General features: G+C 40.4%; 5 protein-coding genes across 11 annotated transcripts; 1 reads left to right on the plus strand and 4 right to left on the minus strand.

The window, feature by feature from the left end:
* Positions 1-321: 321 nt before the first annotated feature.
* Positions 322-3744, minus strand: LOC124219694 (serine-rich adhesin for platelets). The gene is made up of 3 exons (XM_046627640.2): positions 3621-3744; positions 1680-3219; positions 322-1530 (listed from the first exon to the last, which is right to left on the minus strand). Exons 1-3 carry the CDS (start codon positions 3636-3638, stop codon positions 1115-1117), a joined length of 1974 nt encoding a protein of 657 aa, XP_046483596.1. The 5' UTR covers positions 3639-3744; the 3' UTR covers positions 322-1114.
* Positions 3745-3872: 128 nt separating this feature from the next.
* On the minus strand, positions 3873-5521 carry Trm7-32 (tRNA methyltransferase 7-32). Its single transcript, XM_046627669.1, has 6 exons — positions 5330-5521; positions 5099-5247; positions 4949-5018; positions 4709-4884; positions 4257-4651; positions 3873-4165 (listed from the first exon to the last, which is right to left on the minus strand). The coding sequence occupies exons 2-6, from the start codon at positions 5217-5219 to the stop codon at positions 3899-3901; spliced, it is 1029 nt and encodes a 342-aa protein (XP_046483625.1). The 5' UTR covers positions 5220-5247; positions 5330-5521; the 3' UTR covers positions 3873-3898.
* A 926-nt stretch (positions 5522-6447) lies between these two features.
* Positions 6448-13268, minus strand: LOC124219693 (FYVE, RhoGEF and PH domain-containing protein 1). Of its 3 annotated transcripts, XM_046627638.2 has the most exons (8): positions 12479-13268; positions 10843-10919; positions 10449-10707; positions 8548-9269; positions 8131-8336; positions 7619-7984; positions 7034-7479; positions 6448-6939 (listed from the first exon to the last, which is right to left on the minus strand). In XM_046627638.2, exons 2-8 carry the CDS (start codon positions 10916-10918, stop codon positions 6858-6860), a joined length of 2157 nt encoding a protein of 718 aa, XP_046483594.1. In that variant the 5' UTR covers position 10919; positions 12479-13268; the 3' UTR covers positions 6448-6857. The 3 variants fall into 3 exon arrangements, with proteins under 3 accessions (XP_046483594.1, XP_046483593.1, XP_046483595.1); XM_046627637.2 differs by having other exon boundaries at positions 10449-10919; XM_046627639.1 differs by lacking the exons at positions 10843-10919; positions 12479-13268 and having other exon boundaries at positions 9544-10591.
* Positions 13269-16638: 3370 nt separating this feature from the next.
* Positions 16639-21775, plus strand: LOC124219697 (alkaline phosphatase 4-like). Of its 4 annotated transcripts, XM_046627648.2 has the most exons (9): positions 16660-17015; positions 17087-17153; positions 17222-17313; positions 18414-18634; positions 18826-19018; positions 19624-19790; positions 20158-20478; positions 20722-21148; positions 21327-21775. In XM_046627648.2, the coding sequence occupies exons 3-9, from the start codon at positions 17229-17231 to the stop codon at positions 21548-21550; spliced, it is 1638 nt and encodes a 545-aa protein (XP_046483604.1). In that variant the 5' UTR covers positions 16660-17015; positions 17087-17153; positions 17222-17228; the 3' UTR covers positions 21551-21775. The 4 variants fall into 4 exon arrangements, with proteins under 4 accessions (XP_046483606.1, XP_046483602.1, XP_046483604.1 ...); XM_046627647.2 differs by lacking the exon at positions 17087-17153 and having other exon boundaries at positions 16662-17015; XM_046627650.2 differs by lacking the exons at positions 17087-17153; positions 17222-17313 and having other exon boundaries at positions 16639-17015; positions 21365-21775.
* On the minus strand, positions 21761-23585 carry LOC124219700 (uncharacterized). 2 transcript variants are annotated; one of them, XM_046627658.2, is made up of 2 exons: positions 23439-23585; positions 21761-23296 (listed from the first exon to the last, which is right to left on the minus strand). In XM_046627658.2, exon 2 carries the CDS (start codon positions 23270-23272, stop codon positions 21803-21805), a length of 1470 nt encoding a protein of 489 aa, XP_046483614.1. In that variant the 5' UTR covers positions 23273-23296; positions 23439-23585; the 3' UTR covers positions 21761-21802. The 2 variants fall into 2 exon arrangements, with proteins under 2 accessions (XP_046483614.1, XP_046483615.1); XM_046627659.2 differs by having other exon boundaries at positions 23470-23568.
* Positions 23586-23704: the final 119 nt, after the last annotated feature.

A 23704-nucleotide genomic window follows, 5' to 3' on the forward strand; every position in this document is an offset into this window, starting at 1 on the left:
GGCTGTCGTTCCGGCTCTTCTTCACATACCATAACCATCCACATTCCCTCCGTCTCGCTTGTAGTGACTGCAGATTTTTTTTGAACTCGGACTGCTTTGAAATTTCACGTTTATATTGATGATTGTGTTGAGAGGGATGGACCATTGCATAATCTGTTTGTGAATCGTATTCTATTACTGGTAGAAAACATTTTTTTATAATACCTGTATCAAAAACATTGTACGCAAAAGAAATTTCTACGCTTCATTTCCAACAAGAGGATGAAACTTTATCGAGTAGACTATTCGCTAAAGTCGTGGATATGTATCGAAGGTATTAATCGTGATTCTGTTTTATTCACAAAATATCTTATACAATGTCTTAGTGGCAATTGAATTCATACTTCTAATTAAATCCACGGAGAAACTTCTGTCTAAATTCAATAAAAAATTGGTAATTACAAAACACAATGTGTAAGGGTACGACACTTATGGACAAACGAATCCAAATACGTATACATAGTTAACAGGCATCGTAAAGTTAAGAATTGAGATTGGCACTTACAACCCTGACGATCGATCATTTATATACACGATATTTAAAAGTTACACGAAACAATATAATTAAAATGTAGAAGTGTTAGAAGATTCATGAACAGCGTGAAAAAAAAAAAAAAAAACAACACAACAAATGATGGCACACCATTTCCTACTTCTGTACAGCACAACTATTGAGTGGGCGTAAAAATATAGAAAAGTCAAAAAATAGAAGAGCCACAATATTAAATTTTTTAAGAAGCGAAAACTTAATTTATAGAATTTAAAAATGTGGTAAGCCGAAGTATGGAGAAGCAAAAAATTAAAAAGGTCAGAATATAGAACGCCAAAATATAGAATCGTCAGAATTCGTCTTGTTAACAGACAATCCTTTACGGATTCTACATTTTGCCGTTTTGTATTTTGATCTTTCTGTACTTCGATTTTTTACGTTTTGCATTCTTTACTTGGTCTTTCTAAAATTTAATAATTGTCCGAACAAAATTTTCAAATTTTTGTAAATTCGATATTTTGGTCTTTCTATCAACTCGCCATTCTAATTTTTTACGCTCACCCAAACTATTCAGCCGTAAAAACGCTAATCTGTTTGGGTCGACTGATGAGCTCTGGACGGAATTGGAAGTATGGTGTCTCCTGCCGATAGAGAACCCTGCTGAAAGTGTTGGGTTTCCGAGGAAACACCTCGGGTAGTTGTGGAGGCATCTCTGCGCATTCTGGCTATTGGGTCACGACCCCTAATTCTGTGCCAACTTCTGGGTCGCTTTGCAACCGGACTGTATCCCGTCTCGTTTCGAGGGCTGCGCAGCTCTCGACGGTAAGGTGATACTGCGTCGTTTATTGAATCTCTTGAACGCTTACCGGGACGGCGCAACAACGATGTTGCCATTGTCGAAAACCTCGAAGGACTTGTTCGTGATCCTGTAGAATTCAGCCCTCTACTCTCGCTTAGCGTCTCTGACACCCTGGTTGGAGAACTTTTCGATGGACCCGTACCTGAAATTGATTTCAGTTTAGTGCATACATTGTTGGACCTATGACCTGTATACTTTTCATCCACCACATGATTTCCGGTTTTGTTCTTGGCCGGGAATGACTAGTTTGAAAAGTGTTCAAATTTTTTGCGATTGTTCATTTAGCCTTACCCGGAAGTCCTCTAAAGGCGTTTCTCATGACTTGAGCCACTGCTGAAAAAATCCCACCAACATGAGTCAACGGCTCCGAAGTATTTTTCTGAGGTCCGACGGGTGTCATTGAAGATGTGTTTGGCGTTTCGTAATAATAATCAGTGGATGAAGCTGTGTAGCTATCAATTGATGAAATCGATCGAACTAAGCTACTGGAGGGGTGTTGAATGTGACTAGAAACGTTGGGCAACGAAGAAGTCATATTCTTAGTCAAAGACTTGCTCTGATCAAGTTTTTCCAGGCTGGAATTGATAAGCGGCATGAGTTTAGACGTTGATATTTCAAACCCATTTTCAACAACAACCATCATTACGACTCTTGATGAGGTTGCTGATGGGGTTGATAAGGGAGTTTTGAAAGACTCCGAATCCTCTCGATTCTCAACATTCTCCTTGTCCGAGTTGTCCTCGTTCTGTTGCACGATCCGAGCTTCCGAGTCGTTTTGAACACTGCAGGCCGATTTCTCCCCGAGAATCTCGGGAGCTTCATAAAATTCTTCATTATCTGAGACTGGGTCAACCGTACTGTCGGCCATGATCTGGTGCTGATCAGAGAACCGCACAACTTTCTTGGCAAAATCTTTCGGCGCGGTTGGTGAATCCGTATCCTTTGGGGCATCAAACAATTTTTGGAGATTATCTTGCGCTTCGGTTAAATCCATGCAGATGGAAGTTTGCTCTTCCTGTTCCTCCATTACTTCCAAAGCCCGGCTGGAATTCGTTTTGAAAAATTCTCTCGAATACCCAGAACAACCCTCTGACATGCGGTTTGCAATCGCGGTAGATCTCGAGGGTGTGTGAACACTACCAAATGATTTTGAGCTGGAAGAAATACTGCCGGCTGCAATCGCTGAAGCGCAACTGTCAGTGTTGATATCCTTTGAAGTGAGCAGTTGGCTAGTTGCTGAGTAATAGAGCGTCGGCGATGGGTTTTCCTCGACCGTTGGGGTTTTTGGAGTTTTAAGAAAAAACGATGGAAACTTGGACGTCTTATTGTTGAAATGAAACACCGATCTCTGATCAGCGACACTGCCGTGCATAGGAGTACTGGTGTTTCGCATTAATTCCTGAGGAAAGGCGAAACCCTGCAAGCTGTGAAATTCTGAATCGATAGAGGGCGATTCTTTTCGACAATATGCTGGACACGACAGAGTTTTGGTGATGGGCGATGGCGTAACTTGTGCAGAAAGTTTTTTCACCTGTTCCGGAGGTAAGGAGTTGCCATTTTTTTGCTGCTGCCAAAACTCACATCTTTTAAAACTTTGTAAATCCGAACTGCTGCGGTATACCTGACCGCACAAGACGCACATCAACGGCAAATGGCGGATAACCAAGTGGCAAAGAAACTTTGCATCCTTGAATTTTTCGAGTGGTAATTTTTTCGACAAACACAGACAGCAATTCGCGTCCGTTTTGGGCCTTGGGTGCTTCTTCTGTTCATGTAAATCACGGCAACTGCTGCAGCAGAAGAGTTTCTTGCAGCTGTGACAACGGTTATCCTGTTGACAATAATGCGCACAAACTTTAATTGGTGTCAGCTCAAGTGATTTATGGAATCGGATTCAATATTCGAGAAGTTTACGATCTTCTTGATCTTACAAATATTAATCGCATAACGTAATTGATTTATCAACTTTTATTCAACATAACTAACGTCCTTTCACTATGAAAACAGTACTAGCGTTAGTGCAGTTTTTTCATAACATTTTCGACCTTCAATGGCACGAGTAAGTTTTCAAAAATCACGTACCGTTAGGATTAGTCAAATTGTAAAGAATTCCACAGACACTACGCGTTGCAAATTCCACTCTTCATCGTATAACAGAAAATATAACTTCATGTGACAATCGAACCGAGAGGCTTCCGTTTAATGTGGAGCATTATTGGGATATATAAATACCTCAATCAATGAATTCATGTCTGCGCTTCGATCAACTTGACCAACTACAAAGTTGTTTACACCTGTCACTGCCTGAACTGGCGGCTTGTTGCCGGATACATATTACCGTAGTTTGCGCGACTCCTTACTACCTGCTTACTACTGCCGATTGCAGCGCTATTGGTGGTCGGAGATGAAAACGACAGAAGAAAAGAAGAACGAAGGTTTGGGCAAAGGTTTGGGCAGGTGGAACTGTAATGAATAAATCAAGAGTCGGTTGACAATATCTCATTAATTTATTACTTCGATTCATCATCAATTTCCTTCAATGCTTTGTTATCAGAGATGGATACTGTAAGCGATGGCTCTTCTTCTGGAGAACTGGATATGGTGCATTTTTCTTTGAAGGCAGAAATTGAGGATTCAGGTTCATTAAATACTGTCAGACTTGTCCCAGGTTTTTTCAGTTGAAGTTTTCCTTTTTCCAACAGTGTTATCGCCTCTTCGTATGGTGGAGATATGGGGGATTGATTGGGCTCATGATACTTGTACTCCTTTCCTTCATACTAAAATATTGACAGCAAATTGTTCGCGTTTAGGGAAATCTAACAGCATGGTAGAATGAATTCAACAGCAAATTAGTATTAGTCATTTTACCTCAAGTGAGTAGCAAGCATCTGAATCAGGTTGACTTAAATCACCGCATACTACGAATGGTACAACATATCTGTTGATTCCGGTTAACTGATTGAAATCACAATGCTCGTGAGTAAGCAAAGGGTTTAGCATATGTGGCTGGTAGCCTTCTGGTGGAGAGTAGTTTTTGCATACAACAAAAGCTTCGATGCTAGAATTTCTCGAACTTCTTGGCTTAGTGCAGTAGACATCTTTGAAAAATATTTTCAACTGCGAATACAGTAGCGATATATCTTTACCGCGGAAAATTTTTGCCACAAATATACCATGTGGTTTCAAAATATGAGTGGTAATATTCAGCGCAGCCAAGAGTAGCTGAGACTGAATATATATATCCATGTCATGGAGGCCGGTTACTAAAAAAATTTTTGTTAGGATAATTATTGTACATGTGCATAATACGCTAAACTTACCATCCGGTGCTCCGTCGCAAACAACCAGGTCGGCATGCTCGTTTCGAAAGTGTTTTATGATTTCTTCAGCAGTACTAACTTTGGTGATGTCGCCTTGAATTTGTACAACTCCGTCAAGTGGAGCCATAGCTTGCAAATCGACTGCAACAATTCTGGCTGTTTGATTCCCATCTTTACTGAAATCAAAACGACAATCATCCATTCGAATAAAAAATATTCGTCTGCTATATCGATACTCACTTTAATTTTCGTGACAAGACCTGACTCCAGCTCCCAGGCGCGGCGCATAAGTCTACAGCCTTGGTTACACCTACGAATATGTAAGATTATGCCAATGTAATTTGTGCAGGGCTATAGTAATAATTGGAAATTCATGCCGCTGGTATTGACCTTCAAATATGTGAAACTCTGAATCAATTTGGAGAAGTTTAAAAGCGCTTCTCGCTCTCCATCCTTCCTCCTTCGCCCGTCTGTAGTAAATATCACGTTTATCCTTTGAGGTCTTCCCCATGTCTCATCGTTTATGCTGAAAAAATACGCTGCAACGAAAAATTTCCAGCCACGTGAGAGCTGTGACGGTATATTACAGGTTATGTACACTATTTTCTGAAAATTGGCTACCTGACTCTCACGAGCAATTGAAATCATTCACGGTTTATCGATTCAGGCGTTTCGCACTATTTTGAGACTTTAACAATAGAATTGAATCGTTGTAGCCAACAGTGACAACAAATTTCGATGTGATGTCACTACTCCTACTTAATCATTTACTATACGATATGCGTCTGTTTACTTGCTGTTTACAACAGCATTGTGGTTACAGCGCCACCTCTGGGCTATGAGGAGCAAGTAGTAACCAATGGGTAGTAACTATTGTAAATGATTGCGGATAGCTCGTTGCCCGCGGAGAGGGGAGGGGGACAACAAAAGGTGCACGCGTTCGTGTTGTTACTTGTCAGTGCGATTTGGCGCGCAACAGGTCGTGGATGTGGATCCCTTGGTAGTAATTTCCAAGATTAAGTCAGATCACATGCACTGAGATGAAGAACGCTAGCAGTCTGTTTTGGCGATTTGTCGGTGAGTTGAAGGACTTAGCCTAAATAGGTATATCTCAATATTGTTAATTGACGGAACGTATTGTGGTTAGTTTTACTGGGCAGTATACATCGACGAAACGACGCGGCTAGAATTTTTATCGCGTCATTGTGAGATTGATGATTCGTTTTTGAGAGTTTCATACGAACGTTATAGTACGACACGAATTCAAAGAAATGGAAATACGACGCTTCTCTAATATTTGACTCTAAACTTCCACGTGTTCTGGGTCGCGACGGGTACAGGTGTTGCATTTCTTTTGGCCCTAGTTATGTTGGGATTTAACGATAGACGTCTTTACGCAGTCTTTAGGGTGAAGTATAGATTGCAGGTATGTGATCCAGGTAATTTGCAAAATATAACGTGAACGAAGCGTATATTAAGAGGAATTATGAAATGGACAACGAAAAATTATTTTCAACGGTCTTCCCAAAGGTAGCTGGTACTTCGACTGACTATTTACGTACGTTTACTGCATTAGAATAATTCTTACGCTGACATAGTGCTTCGTAAAATAACAGTATTTCGCACTTTGTGAGTATGATGGTATATCTATATGATATTATAATTCTCCCAACACCAAACGAAAAACAATGGATCAAATAAAAATCAGAGTGTGTTCAAAAAATGCTAACCTCATATAATTAAAACATCAATTTCATTGTTTAATTTTAGGCAGCGTATAGCGATTGGCATTCGAGTAGTAATTATAAATGTTTTACATACATATGCATATACATATATTTAAATATATGATAACGTAACATTGAAAACAAAACGAACAACAAATATTAATAGCCGTATTTGCAATACATGTAGCAATAATCAATTGGTGAATTTCGTTACATAGGTATAATAATCATTCATTCATTACAAAGTATGTACGATATGAGTTAACGTCATTTATAAATAATATACCTAAGCTCTATCTTACATTTTCTTTCGTTTTGTATAATTTATTATAATTACAGTTAAACAATTGTCTATTATCGTTATGTTTACCTAAATTACTATATTTCATTAAGCTATAATAATTGCTAGAGGAAACATCTGATCATGTTTCTTCGTCTTCTTGTACTTCCTCCTCTGGAGAAGGGAGCTCCGCTCTTGTGGCCAATTGCAATGCGTTTATCCACCTAGAACAATGACGATAATTCATTCATATGGCAAGATTTCTAGTGAATAATACATTTCTACTAAATTTCTCACAATACAATACAATACACTAACTTCTCGTGGTCCTGGTGGGTAAATGCCTGGAAGTAGTAACTTTTCTTCGAGTGATGAATTTTAAAAGCCTTCTCCCGGTCCCTGAAACTGAGCAGATCTTCTTCCGGAAGTTTTGAGCCTTCGGTGACAGCAAAACCGGGCATCGGCGTAGCCGTCATGGCCAAACTGTCCGTGTCAGACTTAAAAGAGTACAGGACGAAGTCGGCATGCAGTGCGAACCACCGTTTGGTCCACGGCTTGCTGGCCTGCGTTTTGAGCAACAAATAACCGGATAATACTGACGTAGCACTCGCTGATACTTGGAGCAAACTTTGTGCTGGTCCTGCCGGTGACGAGGGCGATTTTTTCAGCGGCTGCGTCAAAGCCGCGTGACACAAACGACATACTCTCATATTTTTGTTGTCCTCAAACAACAGCTTCTGATTTGAACACTTGCTACAAACCACCTGAAAATTCATCCAGGTTTATCGAAACATGTATTCACTTCTAATTAATTTCCAAACAATTTGGCATCGCCGCCCGATTTATTTTCAAAACTGACGATTAAGATAATAAGATAATATTAGGAGAATAAAATGCGCCTACTATTCCACAAGCTCTGCAGTTGTGCTTCCTTTTCATGACGGAAAAAATTGCCTCGCAGACCATGCACCTCGTCACATCGTCGGCGGTGACTAGAGTTGATTTAGTCTCGCCGGTTTTGAGACTAGCCTTTCGCCTCAGGATCTCTTGCATTGTTTTAAACAGGGCCTCCAGCCAAGCTGCCTTATCCTCCGCTGTGTGAGTGTATAATTCGACACTTTTCTTCTCATCCCTTACGTAAAACGTATTTGCCGTTTCTAAGTTATCTCCTTCAATAACTTCGAGGTTCTCGACCATGAATTTAGCTCGCAATCGATACAGTGGGCCAGGTATCAGTCTCATAGAACACAGTAACAAGACGTCGCTGAGCTGCAAAAACAGGGTTCACTAGTAAAAAATTGCAGCGAGGAATTGCGTGAGACGCAAATTCAAGCGAATAAAATTGTTTAGTGACTGCAAAATTTTCGATTATTCAGTAACATTGTAAATTTTCGGATTCGGCCCATGTGACTAACCAGAAACAAGTATCTCTCCTGATGATCGCCACTTCTAGCCGATATTTTCACGATTCTTCCCTCCTTCACAAGCTCTCGCGTTGCACTGACAAGATCGATAGCGTCGTAAATGCTCTCCTGTATCTCGAGTAGTTTTTTAAACTTGTCGATTTTTTTCATTGCTTCGTTTGTATGATTGGCGGCTGTCGAAACTAGCTCCAAGGCTCCTGAAATTGAACGTCAGAGTTGAGTCAAGAATTCACTGTCTGCGTGTAACGGATAAGAAAACTTATTGAATCGTCTTTTATTGAGCAATTTAGTTTAATTACCAATTCGCCTACTCCGTATTTGTGCCTCCTTAAATCTTTAGGTATAGTTAGGGCATTGTTCTCTTGAGAAGAATTTAGCATGCTGTAAAGGTGGCGTTCAAAAACTTACTTTTTGTATCCTCGTAGTCGGGACTATCTTCGGTAAGGTTTTTCAAGTAATCCTTGAGAAGTAATTCATAGCGAGGCAGTCGTTGAATCGGACTCAGCATATGATGGGCCAACGAAAGCTTGGCGCATTCGTCCCGTTTTTGTATGTCATTAACAATCGCCGCAAATCTTGGAATCTTTTGTTGTAGTGTATTTATCAGGTTCATCGCGTAATCAAAGTTTTTCACGTACTCGGTGTACATTTTTAGAAATGGTGCAAAATTCTTCATGATATCCCCTATTCTGGGATCATCGTCCCACAATTGCATACGGCCTTCAAGCTGTGGCAAAAGAAACTCGTTATGAAACTTGTATATCGATTTTATGTTGGAAAACATGTGCTGCACAGTTTCTGGCGGAAACATTGGATGAGCGCGATTTTCCTGGTCTACTTTGAACTGAAAGACTTGATCTATCAGGTGCAATATGTTCACGTAATTTCGTTCAGTGGTCAGCAATTCGTTTGCTATGTGATGACATTTTTTTTGCTTTTCATCCAACCCATCCCTTTCCGCTTTTATCTTCAGCTCCGAGCTCAGTTCCGTTTCAACGTCCACCCTCGTCGACGACTCGACTTTTGAAGATTCAGCACTCAGCTCCTCCGCCTCCTCTTCACTATCAGATTCGCTGATCGCGTAAGTATCGAGCTCATACTGATGCGAAGTCCTTTCCGCCACGACGTATCTGCTCAATGTTGGAAATAAAACATCATTAGGAGATTGAAACTTTCAGATGCACGCAGTTTTTCAGTTTCTATTTTGTAGAAAGCCTTCTGGAGTGACTGACTTCCTTGTAAGAATTGTTTAAAGTTAGGTTATTTTTTCACCTTGTCCAAAGGCTACTGTAATCATAATGGCCTGTAAATAAGTATAACGTATCAAGTTCCTCATTATTATTAATTTGAACCGAAGAAACCTACTGGGCCCTGTATAACGGATATATTAACGGGAAGTCGTACCTGTTCGTACTGGCTGTCTCCAAGCCATAGTAAAAGACACTGGTTCTTGTCTGTTTATGGTAGTGCGGTGGAGCACCGAGAGTCCACCGCCACCAGTCAGTTGATAGCATTTCACAGTATCGACAACTGACCTAATATAACTAAATATGTGTCTGTCATTGTTTCGTCGCATAGGAAATGATTTTTGATAGCTAGAACTCAGGTCTCCATACTTATTTTATGAGGAAGCGATCCAACGAACGGTCAAATAAACGCACAACAATTTGCATCTACGAGGATACTAACTATGACTCAATTGTCATCACTTACTAACAAACATGGCTTGGTTACGAGCGCCACCTTCTTATCGGCTACAATAAGATACCTTATCGCGGTTTTACTCACGATTCACACGCTCATTTATTTTTTATACCTCTATGCACGCCTGTTGTATACAGCGGAACCTCATTTTGACTTACCGATCTGGTCAGGTTTTTGTATCGTGGTCATTGACTGTTACTGGGAATGTATCGGAAAAACAAATTGTGCTGCTTGTGTATGTACTTAATCGTATTTCAAATTGTTCTAAATATCTTACTACCCGTCTACCCCTAAAGTATATACAAATTTCTTTGATAATAACATCATTCATCGGATCAATCAGATTCATTAACTAATTTCAAGCTAACAATAAATATGTAGATTCACAAGCGTAAACTTTTCGAAGAAGAAATGTTTGCAAATTTGTTCATAAGTGTACAAACAAGGTTTACAAGAAGCTGAAGATTGATAACATCAATCCGAGAGACAGTCGTGAAAAAAGTGGAACATATGACGTGAAACATTTTAAACAAGTTCGGTTTGTTAGGAGTCGTTTTTCAACCAAAGACGAGATGTGTCGATCGTAGAATGCTTTATGACGTCACCTGCTACTACGGTACTCCAGGACACTGTGAGACATTTTGACGAAGGACGACTCCGAAGATTGTTCAACCACACTGCCGACTTCCGCGCATACGGCTGGACTTGAAGCTGACATAACGAAGTGCTGAAACCTCGGGAATCCACCGTAGCTTGGAATCCTGTGAAATGACGAGCGGGTTGGGTTGTCCTGATGATCCTCCGAACCGCCCATCGAGTCTGAATCCTGCGAGTTGGCATCCTCGCTCGTCGTGCTTTGACACTCTAATAATCGTGAGTTTCTATTATCCCGGGAATTTGAATGCTGTACGGATCTCTCCTCTTCGTCCGTCACCAACAAGTCCGTGTAAAAGGTACTTGTGGACGACGTTATCTTTGAACTGAACATTTTTATTGTACCAGTCGTTCCTTCGGATGGCTCCGGAAGTAGACGGGCCATCCAGGACGTGATGTCTCTCAGCTGCCCTCGCTGCATCCTGCAGTCAGAGAAAGAAACAGAATTAGAAGAATGAACTTTTCTCCATCAAAACTACTACGAAAGTTTGAGTGCGATTTTTTGACGAGTGATCGCTAGACTCAAACAGCTTCTGTGGGCCACGTTTTACAGACTATTCGTTTACGTTGACGTCCAAGTTCAACATTTGTTATATTAATGCGATTGTTGGGCGTGCGCGGTGATCGTGGGTAAATTGCTGTGACGCAATATCTCGCCGAGCGAATCTAATAGAGAATTTAATTCACGTAGGCTGCATAATTTTTTCATTCAAGAGCGTGAGATGACAGCAACAGATGCCAAAGCACCCGTGTGTTTGACAACGATTTTACAGAAGGCTTGTTGAACTGCGGAAGTAACTGACTACTCGGTCCATAGTTTAGGAAAGTTCTACTAAGTACACATAGAACGGATTTACAACAGTTTCCGTGTAGCGTTTTGCTTCAACTTTTCCGAAATAGGAAGCTACAGAAAGTTGCTGTATACTGTCGTGCATATGATAAACGCTTCAATGACGGAGTCGGAAAACAAATTCTGATACGTTAGTGTCCGTTGAAAATAATGTTACGGGTGACGCAGTATTTGATCAGGATACAGTTCGTTTCTTGATTACGGGTTGTAATATGACCACGCAAGAATTAGAATTGAAAAAACAATTGCAAGTGTACACGAATAAATCTTTTCCGGCATTAGAAGAAACTTCAGAAGTATAAACGGTTCACTATATTTTCTTTATTTTAATCAGTTTGGAATCTTCTGATAAATATTTACACTACCGCATTTCAAGCGGTAGGAATAGTTGCGGGCGTTCATGAAATGTAAACACGTTCCTAGGGTTTCTAATGGGATGCGCATTGCACGCGTGTTTGAAATATTAAAAAGCAATTATTCATGCATTTTACAGTAACTCATACAGTTAAAAACAATTTATATTTATATTGAAGTCTGTCACACCTGTATAATTATTTCTACACAAAAGATCAAAAAAATAGTTCACGTCAGAAAAAGTAAGTCGATTCCCGCGCATCAACATCCAATAGATGCAGCGTATAACATCAAGTCGTATTTATCTATTTACGAGAGAAAAAGCATGACTGCAGTTGTATATATAGAACCTGATCTATTATGGTATAGTAGGAAATGATCCTACGCTTTACGATTAATGAACCTAATTGTTGAAAATGTACTATCCTCGACGTGGTTTACCTTGAAAAATTATATTCCATCACGATATCTGTAACAGTTTATTTAATCTTAATCAATCGACTTGCGATATCTGTTAATGATTTAAGGATAGGTATGCATCGCTAATAATACCTTCATCGACGCGGAGTGGTTTACAAATTTAATCATTCTTAAATCCGGCCAAAACCAGGCAAGGGCGACGTGAATCTAAGTTTACACCGTGATTGTTTGTATTACCGTATAGCGTTCCGGAAATGGATAATACCATATTCATTCGTTTCGGGAGCTTATGATAAAGTACCCAACTGTACAAAAGTACTATCAGGTAGAAAATACGATTTGCAACATAATATTTACCGTTTCCCCGTTTTTTCACGCCTTGCGGATGGTTGTAATGTAGTAACAAGGTGGATCGTCTTACGTCTAGCATAGTTTCAACTTATTGTTAGTTAAAATACTGGAAAAGAGTTAATACACCCGCACCAATGCTCCAATTGCACTGATAATTAATTTATAAAGCCAATGATTGACACACTTGATATTAGTATCGAAGGTTTGAACAAAGAATCAGTGCACCAATTCACAAAACTTGAACCCTCAACTGTGTGTTCGGAATAATGCACCACGAGGCACATGATTGAAGCGGTTCGCTTCAGTCCACACCAACCGAATGTCGTTTAGGGTGAATCGTGTCTACTGCACTTGTTAAGCCAATCACTAACAGAGTCACAACATTTTCCGAACAGCGTCCGTTAGGATTATCTTCCACTTGTGATCAACCGAGGCTTGCGGTCTCGACCAAAACGTTCTCATCTCCTCTCCTCGTCAGTGGGCTAAAGTTTGATTCATCGTCATCCGTGGTATGTTCGATCTTCATTCTCTCTTGCTCTCTTTCTCGCTTCCTCTCTCCTGCCTCTCACGTCTCTCTGTCTCTCTCTTGATCAGATAAATAATCAACGACGGTGTATGGGGGGTATCCCTACCAAAAGATGGCGTATCGTTGAATTTCCCCCGTTCCCCTCTCCAAAAAATCATGCCTGTCAGTTAATTACGACGAGGCGTGCACCCGCACTTTGGTCAGGCACTCGCCACACTCCACACCACATAACCTCGTCCAAGGAACCTTTTCCCCTACGTTCCGTCCCACTCCGGCTCGATCTCCGTTCTCTGCGCATGCCAGGGGCGTAACTATACCGCCTAAATTATTTTGCCATTTTCCTTCTCTTCAGGGTCGATAGTCATTCGTCAACATGCTTTTAGATGTTTTGGGATTGCTGCAGAAATCTAGCGCCAGGATCAATTCGCTTTGTTGCAAGGATCTTTGGAATGGCAACTAATCACGTCATAATTATAGTCACATCCAAAAATCAGTAGGCAATACTTCAATTTTTACTTCATCTATTTCCCACACGTTTCACAACCACAAGCCTAATTGGATTACAATAAAAGTCTTATGGTCATATCAATTGAATCAATCGATCCCGAAGATGAAATACCAAGGTAACATTTCTTCTAGTGACCTAGTAAACAGTAATTTTCCTTTGACCACACTTTGCCCATTACTAATTATTTTACGATTTTTCAGCCTGATCAACGCTGGAACTCTTGCAACAATATGGATTTCATACACAAGGTACGTAAACCATAAGTTCATGCACCTTACGTTCACTAAACGTTCAGTTCGCAAGAATTGATCGCTACGCTTGAGTGACTTCGTTTTTGGTCGTTCGTGCTCTACTGAAATTCATTCGATTCTCACTTATATGTGAAACAATTGGACTACTGGTTGTGAAACTCGGCTATTGGTAGGTATACAAAATTTATTCTTATACTTTAACGTCGATTCTAAGTGTAATAAACACCATTGCAATAATGTTATTTAAAAAAAAAACTATGTACTGACGAAGGTTGAGCAGCTCGTTCAATTTTTACTACCACAATAAAGTTTGGGACACAAATATTTGGGTGAAATCTATTTTGAATACGTGTGTACAGTTACAACATTCGATATAGGCATAATTCTCGTAATGCTATACAATTTCAATTCAGCAGCACAGGGCATAAAAGTTTATGTGGCCTTCACTGTACGAAACTCATCCGGTAGACGTCGCTACATGTGCGTTTCAATAATAGGTACTCTAATCTTGTCACCGGATTGGCGCTCAATTACGAACACTGAAACGATCTGGTAGTTGCAATTAGCTTGTTGTTAGCTACAGGAACAATACTTCGCGACTTCGACAAGGGCAAAACACAGCTAACCACCCGTCACCAATGTTATTTAGCGCATTATATGAGCGACACTTGTATTAGTTGCATACTGATGGCGGTAATAGACTACGATGTCACTACTGTGCGCTCGTGTAATTCCTTGCAAAAAGCCGCACATCGACATACATCTTCAAGAACAGTACAAATAAAAAAGAGAAATGAAATGCATCTCTTTGGTAACAAGATGGTTACAAGATTTGGTTGATGATCCATCTGTTTCTTGGAGGCTCGCTCAGCTTCTTTACTATTTGCTCACGTAAATCGTACTTGAGGCTTGTTTTTCATTCCGGTCAGGCAATCGGTTTGGATGGGCCTAAAATTCATCAGTCAATTCTGAAATGGATGTCAGGGATATTTTATACGATCATCGTTGCCGTCGCGTATAACGAATCCCCACTGAAAACTTTAACGTCCTTTCATTGAAAATTTACTTTAGATTATTCGTTGTATGATTTTCTTTCCGAAAATCCGTCAGCCGAACTCTCGAGCTAGGAGAAGACCGGACATGAGTTCAGCATAGCAATATTGCGAGACATGAAGCCGTAAATTATTATGAAACAATTCACCGATTGATGGCGCCAGCTCTCGACTTGTTTGTCCTTTGTTGATACTGTTGACCCCGTCGGTAATATCCAATGCTCGGTGGACAGAGTAGGAACAGCGCGAAAAATCCGAACGATCCATATCCCCCAACTAGCGAAATCCGATTCAGCAGTTCTTGGTGACAGTGAATGTTGCGATAGCACACGAAATTATTCCGATCATGAAGGGTACTATTTACACGGCTTAACCGCTCAGAATTATTCAAATACTGAATTCTGATATCGTGTATTGCATGTAGCATGAAACGTGACGAGCAGGTGTTCATTGAGCTGTAAACCGTAGGAGACTTCAGTCTTAAAAGATATTTACCTGACGCATATTTTTAGCATATCGCTCACTAGAGGAAATGAAAACGGCTGGTTACACGTGAGGCGTTCTATTTACCCATGCGACAGGATCAATTGAAAAACACATTGTATAATATCTTATCATACTGCGAAATTTTGGTGCACATGAGGCTTCTGATCTCTGTCCATGTGACAATCACAATGTAACAACACATCAGTTATCTTTCGTCTTCTCTAAACTCTTGTGCAACGTACAAGTCCTATGAGCCGGTTGCTTATCGAGAAATCACGAGAAAAATTGAGATGCAGATATTTCTGACAGAATGTAATGTATATTTTTTAATAGCGAATTTATTGATCATTTTATTGAATCAACAGCTTTAGAATAATTTGAGTTTCTGATAATTCTGATTTGGTATTAAAAAGAAAAATTTTGAAATGATGAATGCAATGTTCATCGAGCTTGAGAAGTGAGAATGCCATGTTTCAGGTGTTTACTTATCAATATTTCTGGTATTTGATGTTTCCATAGCTGCAAAAATAACTGTTAAGCGTTGGAAAACCGTTGTATTCGTCTGCAGACCTACCAGAAAGAGTCAAAATATCCCTGACACAAATACAGCGGTATGTTCATAAAATAAACGAATAAAATATCGAATCGACCATTTCCACGAGAAATTCTTGCGTATCGCAGGCTTTGAACCGCAAGAATTCAAAAAACTGCAATGGATTTGGCTCACGTGATGTAAGAAAGTGACAAATTGGCCACGAATTGCAGTTTGCGGCATCCTTTTGATTCCACGCGAGTTATCGCACTGACGCAAGACGATATGGTAAATATGGAGAGTGATATTTTCAAACAATGCAGCAAACTCATTACTTGTTTCCGATGGTGTCACCCGTATTCTTCTCATTATCATGCGACGTGGAAGAATCATGAAACGAGCTCTGGCAATACGCGTCTGCATTTAAAAGGAGTGCTTTTATCTGAATTGTCATATGAGGATTGTTCCATTTGTCGCTATGTCTGGATTAGTCGGTAATAGCAAATCTTCTCCAGGTTGTAAAACGCCGGAATCCCACCAAAGCCTCCACGCCTGCGAGCACGTGTTTTGCTGCAACACTCCCACCTTGAATAGTGTCCCCTAAACGGCAAACTTTATTTGCTTCTGGTTGCGAATGTGTACAGCGAAGGTGTGTGTGCAGCCGTATTGTAAAGTCTCTGCTATTGAACGTATAATATTTACTGCACAAGGATTAACAACATGTTAGGGTCGATCCCTACTCCAAAGAGTTAATGCCAGGCAGCCGCTGCTGGTGTGGGAACTGTTATGTGCGTACACACAGATCCATTCAATCAACCACTGCAACCTTCTCTTATATATAAAGTGATAAACTCGGTTCACTCACATACCAAGTCACGACTTCGCCGGACACAAGCGTCAGAATTTGCAGTAGATCATCAGATCACATCCGACCTTTCTATTCGATTATCAAACGGCGCGATCGACCGAATCGTTAGTCCTGTATCGAAAGATTTTTTACCGCTCGAAATTATGAGTATCACTTTTACTCCTTGTTTTACCCACCAGTTAATTAATATTGATTGATGAAAGGAGAAAGTTGGGAATACGAGAAACTAAAAATCGAAGTAACCGTTCCGGTTTCACAATTTGACGCTATTAAGAGTGACGGTTCTATTCTGAAGATTTTCAAACAAAGAAACATTAACCGTAAGTACAGTTTGCCAGTTATATGCGTATAGTCCAAGCTTTTGCAAGTAATATTAAAACTCCGTTTACAGCATTCCACAAGTCACATTAGTGCTGCATGTGAAATTATCTTTATGACTGCATCATTCTGTTAGCCAGGTATTCAGAGTAGCTGGATATGAAATTCTAAAAGATTCAAAACGATTAATAATTTTTCTCTATATCAGAACGGTTATGATGGTTTCAACCCTCCTTCTGTGCACCCTAATTGGCTTAAGTTCGTCACACATTCTGCCAGATGTTCCCACGCATTTTGAAGGTAGGTTTATTCCAAAATATAACACATCTTTTGGGTGCTTTGAACTTGGACTACTAGTAACAATTACGTAGAGTGTTACACGCGAAATTATCACCAATTATTTCCACTCAGTTAGCATTTGCCTTCTGCATAAATTTTTCACTCGCCAACAGCGAGGTAACACCTCAACCAGACCTTGGGGCGTTTTTAATTAGATCACATCGAGACGAGGCTTACCGATATATTTATATATTAAAAATAATTCGCCGAAGTTGGTCATAATAAAAAATCGTCTTATTGATTATTCAAAAGGTTGCGACGTTTCGATCGGCTACGCCAATTGCCAATCATCTTCAGGCAATAATTATTGACGATCCTACGAGCTTAACGTATTATTGTCTCGCCATGTCGATATATTTATCGTCTATCATGAAAAGGAATTGTCATTTCTTTATTCAGATTCTGAGAACAGCACTTTCAAATTTGACAAAACCATGAGTGAGAGTATTTGAACATAGAGGGTTCATAAGAAATGTATTCAAAAGGTCTTCTCAAATTACAGTTGACCTAACACTAGGAGTACATTTGTTGAAATACCTGAGACAAACGCTGGGCAGTATTTCTCAAATTTCATTTTCCTTGACGTTTTTATATGGCTGCTTGAAGAAAATAAATTGCAAAATTTTCAGCGAGACAAAAACTGGATATGTCTTTACTGAACATAAAGTTATTACGAAGGTAAAACGAAATGGTTGATTGGACTAAATTATAAATACAATTCCGAGGGCAATGGAGCATATGTTAACCATACCGATGAGTGACTGAAAAATTCTTAAATAGTTGATGAAATAAGTTGTTCAGGGCATTCGAAAGCCTATAATATAAACCGAATTACTTACGTTTACTTGCGCAGTGAAGCACGTGGTATCAACAATGTAGAACGATACGCGGTTGATTGAAATGTAAAAAGTACCCCCCTACTTCGTGAACCGGGAGAAATTCGTGCCAAGGCAAATGCTTGAACGAGGCTACAATTCACCTACTATGCAGACCGTACTGCTTTATAGTCGAGGGTCATTTCTCATACAGTTTAAATGGTCTTTTAATATTCACTTTCGTAGATACTTCCTACTGGATGAAATCTGGACAAGAAAATCTACGAAAAATCCTCTCGTTACACGATAATGAGAATCAAGCGAGGAACATTATCATCTTCATCGGGGATGGAATGGGAATGACATCTGTAACAGCTGGTAGAATTTTTCAGGGCCAAAAGAAAGGCGGCTCAGGAGAAGAATATAAGCTGAACTTTGAGCAATTCCCAAATACTGGTCTTTCCAAGGTAAATCATCAGTCATTTAGAACCACCTACTCTTGATCAAAACCAGTGTTAACAAATTTAACGTTGCTCAAGCTATGATTTTGAAGCAGTCCGTAGAAAGAAGTTGACAAAAAAAAAAAAAAATGTAATTCAGTTTTGTTTCGCACCGGAAATCTGCCATGCCACTTATGTCTCGTTGCGTTTTCTTCAAGACTTACAACGTGGACAAACAAGTACCGGACTCAGCTGCCACAGCAACTGCAATGTTCTCTGGTGTAAAATGTCGCTATAAAGTGATCGGACTGGACTCAAAAGCCATTTTCGAACATTGCGATAAAACTGTGAACAAACGAAGCAGATTGTCAACGATCGCGGAGTGGGCCCAAGTGGCTGGTAAAGATACCGGTGTGTGCTCAACGTATTTATTCAAACATATTCTATGCGACGTCTGACAAAGATGTTGCGCCGACACACATAAAATGATTGAGATCGGTATCGATTCATGCAATTTTACTTGCGTCCATTTCGAACATCCGTTTTCACAAATGTGGCTTTTTCTTTTATTTTTGTCTCAATAAATTTTTTGTCAATATATATAATGCCTGGAATTGAATGCAACTTGAACAGGTTTACGACGGTTGTAACTGAACCGTCGGTCCCGACGCGATTTTCAAGACTTACGTAGGCCCACGAATAGACAAGATTGGCAAGGCCACTTGTTAGTCGTTTTTGTGTCCTCACAGTCTAATCTGCACGTGTAGATATACCGCATACATCGTATACTCGTCCCCATAAGATATGATATTATTTCTAACAACCCGTCGGTGTCGTGTGTCGCGCAAATTGTATTAGTATGCCAGATGAGCAACATCCTAAAGATAAGAAATGCTAAGAATAATTTCGAGATTACGTTTTTATTCACATCCTCCCGGATTGCGGAGGTACAGGTCGGTAACCCTTCGACCTTTTACCCCCATATAATTTTACCTTGCGTTATTGTTATACCACAGGGTTCGTAACCACCGCCCGAGTGACTCATGCCACACCGGCAGCGCTTTACGCGCACGTGAACAGCAGAAATTGGGAGTGTGACACGGAAATTCCTAATGATCAAAAAGACTGTACCAAAGACATAGCCAGGCAGCTGGTCGAAGACGCTCCTGGAAGTAATTTCAAGGTAAACGTCACTTCCGAACTATCAGTCACGCGGCGTTACCGTGCATCACGTTCTGTAACTTCAAGCACGTAAATAACAATTTAACTAACATTGAGTGAAGGCCGTAAACGTTCACTGTAATCTTCTCTTCATTTCGTAAACTAATAATAAAAATGAGTTATTCGTCAGGTCGGAGTTCTTTACATGCTACGTGTTTATCACTCTGAAATTTTCGACCTGCGTATTTCTGGTTGTTGAAAGTCACGGCCAGTAATTAGCAAAATGCACGGACAACTCTAAAAAAGAGATTTATAATCATGCTTACAAGTACATACTGTATCCTTACAGACTCTGACTAAGATAATTGTCTGGAAATTTTTAATCCTAGGTTATAATGGGCGGTGGTGCACAACCGATGGGAACTATTAATCGGCAAATTGATACAGATGTATGCATCAGGAATGACAGTTTAAATATAACGGATCTATGGCAGAAGAAAAATCCCCAAGGCAAATTTGTCGCAAATACAGGAGAGTTGATGAACCTTGATATTGGAAGTGCTTCGAATATTTTGGGAATATTTGCCCCCAACCATTTGCCCTATCACGCGGTTCGTGATGTGAGTGAAAAAGGATCTCCATCTTTGGCAAATATGACCTTGCAGGCCATCAGAATGCTACGAAGAAACAAAAATGGGTTCTTCCTAATGGTTAGTTTCTTGTTTCATAGATCATTCTTAACGCGTATTTTAAAGTTACCTTTACAACCCTTCAGGAATACCTTGTGTCCCAGCTTTTCTTTTCAAAAAACGCCCTGGCCAAAAGTTCCACACTGATCATTGTCTTCTATTCGCAATATCACAATAATCGACCCTCTCACCGAGGTTTCCCAAGTTGGTATTTCCAACTTGGCCACGAGTAACTAGCAGCTGAAGTTGACGCATGGCCAACAGGTTGAAAGTGGCCGTATAGACATGGCGCATCATAGCAATTATGCAAAACACGCGCTCCACGAAGTCGGGGCCTTAGAAGAAGCGGTTCAAGTTGCCTTGGACCAAGTGAACGTGGAGGAAACTCTGATCATAGTAACGGCGGATCATTCTCATGCCTTCACGATGAACGGCTACCCAGAAAGAGGTAACGACATCTTGGGTCTAGCTAACAAGCCGGGAGATGTGGCCTATGAAACTCTCGCCTACACAAACGGCCCAGGATTCATCTACCACCGCATAAACGACACTAGCTTACAAGGGCCCAATAACACATGGAGATCGGTCGCCGATGATCCGAACAGAGGCGATCCTTGGTACAGGAACTTTGCTGGATTTTACATAGAGGATGAGACTCACGGCGGAGAAGACGTGCCCGTTTATGCCGTCGGTATGTATTTGATACTCGGCTTGTTTTCCACTAGGGTGGTCCTAGAAAAACTCATTTTTAAATTTCGTCTATCCTACCCTCCAAATCGGGGTTGAACAGTCAAAATCAAAAAAATGACCTTCTTAAGGTCCACCCCAGTATTCCACTAAACATTTGAAACATTTTTGCCACGTTACAGGGCCTTACTCCCATCTTTTCCGTGGGACTTTTGAACAGAACTACATTGCTCACGCCGTTGCCTACGCAGGCTGCCTCCAAAACTGGCCTTCCCATTGCGATAACTCCTATCATCACGGGCGGGCTTACAGCAAAGGGACCACGCTAGCTTCCTCATCTCTGCATTTAGCCACTTTTGCCTTTGTGTGCGTGGGCATTGCGCTCGGTAATAGAGTCGCCCTATGACATAACGTGGCGCACACCGTCGAACGTGTATTTATTTATTTTATTGTAGCGAGTACTACTATGTATGATTGTTATTGTAAATGTTGTTACCTGTAGGATGACGTGGTCGAAATTCTTGATTATCCAATACATCGGAAACCTTGGATCTTCTTAACATATCGATATACCAAACGAATATCTGAATACATAATAAATAATTCGAGATGAGAATTGTTGAACGATAAACATGAGCATTTATTCTTTACAAATTAGTTATCCAGCAACTCTTACAATGCTTAAATAATAATTTTTGTATATCAAAGGCACTGATTCGTCGCTAACGAAGTTTCTATCTGGCTTCAAACTGGCATACGGATTCTTTTGCGGTGCCAAAACGATTTCCAAGTCCGAACAGACGCCTTTTATTCTTTCGATATCCATCGGTATTTCACGTTCCGTATAAGCAGTTACTAAAATTGGGACCTTGCTTTTGCACAATTCAAAAATAGTCTGTGGCCACGTGTCTTGACCCCGGAAACCAGTCGTCCGGTACAACCCAGCGTTAAACAAACAAGTCAGGTCTGGTTTTTTATAATTCGGAGAATAGCAAAAGTCGTGATATAACGTCTCGGGAACGAAGGAGACGTCGATTTTTCTGTCCCTCAGTTTACATAAGCGGCAAAGTTTGACGTGGCTTAAAATATCACGCGGTACTAACTGGGGCAGGATCAATTCAGGGCCAGTTATAATGACTCTAAGAGTTTTCAAGTTTGGTAAAAAGTGAAGGAAAAGCTTCTCCCAAACACGCAAATTTATACCTTCGTACTGGAACTCTGCACCGATCAAATGCAAGACAATGTTATCGGTAGATTTCCAACTACTGTAGGATTCCTGTAACGCATACAATGCTGTCAGAGGAACACTTGCCATGTGGGACAAAGTGGTGTAATTATAGAAGTCCATGTTTACGAATCGATCGGAATCATTACCACTAATCATAGACGCAACGGTGTCAAAATTAAACTGGGAAAGTTTTGGAGCCATAAAGTACACATTCGGAATCCCGGGATCCACATTTCCGTGCGTAGCTTGAGCCAAAATTAACTTGTGAAATAATCGGTACTGCAAACACCATTCAGAGTGATCGTCACGATGTTCTTGACACCAGAACACAACTTTGCAATCCGAGCAACACTGCAACGATGCACCCTTATTTTTACCGAAACTATGGCACTTGAAACAGACCCGGGGGTAGAGGATTACTTCCTTTTCCCAGAGCTCGAGGTAACGGTTTAAAAAAATTTCGGTCACTTTAATGAGGTTGACCCTTAATATTCTGTACTCTTCTGGACTCGGCGTGTTTTTCCTGTCATCGATCCCGTCGCATTTTTCCTGGCAATTTTCGGCCAAAGCTCTGCAAAAGTCCTGATGTAAAGCTGCGTCTTGACTTCGATGATCCTCCGTGCAGTATGAAACCATGAAACAGTTTTTACAGACTAACTTTGGATTGGAGATGTGGGAACAAACCAAGCACGTGTTTGAGAGGTACGTTTTTCGTGGTCGGAAGTCAAATTCGATCGTTTCTTCATCGTCTGTATCATCCTCCGATTCAAATTGCCCGGTGTTAGTTGAAACAGGAAAGGATAGCCTGGATAAAATGTCAACATTTTTCTTCAAATCGCTTCCGTTATTCTTATCTATAGATACTTTCAATTTCTTCGGCTTTCTTTTACTGCGACCCATTTTTCATTCTGCTCAAATGCCACTCTGAAAGCAATAATTCAACTTATCATAAATAGGTTTTGGCGAGATGTTGAATTATTGAAAATTTAATATAACTTTAGAATACTGGCAATTATTTCAGCATGTTAATTTATCGAAATTTTCATTTATGACAATATAATCTCACCATCTGCCTTAACGATTCGTGCAACACTTACAACGGTCTGCTTTCTAGTGGGCTTTAGATAGCCGACCGAAATCGCGCGCGGGTCTGAGCAATGTGATCTGTACCTTGTAATTGTCTTTTGGTTAAATGGAAACACACGTAACCGAATTAGACGGGGGGAATGCCAAATAAATGAAGTGATGGTGACATGCGCAGATCTTCAACGGGCACAATGCCCAGTCTGGTATTATTTCTAGCAAACGATCTGATCCGGGAATCTAAGCCAC

This window comes from Neodiprion pinetum, chromosome 5 (genome assembly GCF_021155775.2).
Source record: "Neodiprion pinetum isolate iyNeoPine1 chromosome 5, iyNeoPine1.2, whole genome shotgun sequence".
NCBI classification, from domain to species: domain Eukaryota; kingdom Metazoa; phylum Arthropoda; class Insecta; order Hymenoptera; family Diprionidae; genus Neodiprion; species Neodiprion pinetum.

Bases quoted from the DNA above. Each gene is read 5' to 3' on its own strand.
- LOC124219694 (XM_046627640.2), bottom strand. The intron at 1,531-1,679 runs GTAAGGCTAAAT...AATCAATTTCAG, and splicing joins CGCCTTTAGAGGACTTCCGG to GTACGGGTCCATCGAAAAGT.
- Trm7-32 (XM_046627669.1), bottom strand. From the start codon at position 5,219: ATGGGGAAGACCTCAAAGGATAAACGTGATATTTACTACAGACGGGCG. The intron at 4,652-4,708 runs GTAAGTTTAGCG...AAATTTTTTTAG, and splicing joins TTGCGACGGAGCACCGGATG to TAACCGGCCTCCATGACATG. The intron at 4,166-4,256 runs GTAAAATGACTA...TCAATATTTTAG, and splicing joins ATGCTTGCTACTCACTTGAG to TATGAAGGAAAGGAGTACAA.
- LOC124219693 (XM_046627637.2), bottom strand. From the start codon at position 10,918: ATGCAGCGAGGGCAGCTGAGAGACATCACGTCCTGGATGGCCCGTCTA. The intron at 7,480-7,618 runs GTAGGCGCATTT...ATGAATTTTCAG, and splicing joins ACTGCAGAGCTTGTGGAATA to GTGGTTTGTAGCAAGTGTTC. The intron at 6,940-7,033 runs GTTAGTGTATTG...TCATTGTTCTAG, and splicing joins ACCCACCAGGACCACGAGAA to GTGGATAAACGCATTGCAAT.
- LOC124219697 (XM_046627646.2), top strand. From the start codon at position 16,892: ATGAAAGGAGAAAGTTGGGAATACGAGAAACTAAAAATCGAAGTAACC. The intron at 19,019-19,623 runs GTGTGTGCTCAA...GTTATACCACAG, and splicing joins AGTGGCTGGTAAAGATACCG to GGTTCGTAACCACCGCCCGA. The intron at 21,149-21,326 runs GTATGTATTTGA...GCCACGTTACAG, and splicing joins CGTGCCCGTTTATGCCGTCG to GGCCTTACTCCCATCTTTTC.
- LOC124219700 (XM_046627658.2), bottom strand. From the start codon at position 23,272: ATGGGTCGCAGTAAAAGAAAGCCGAAGAAATTGAAAGTATCTATAGAT.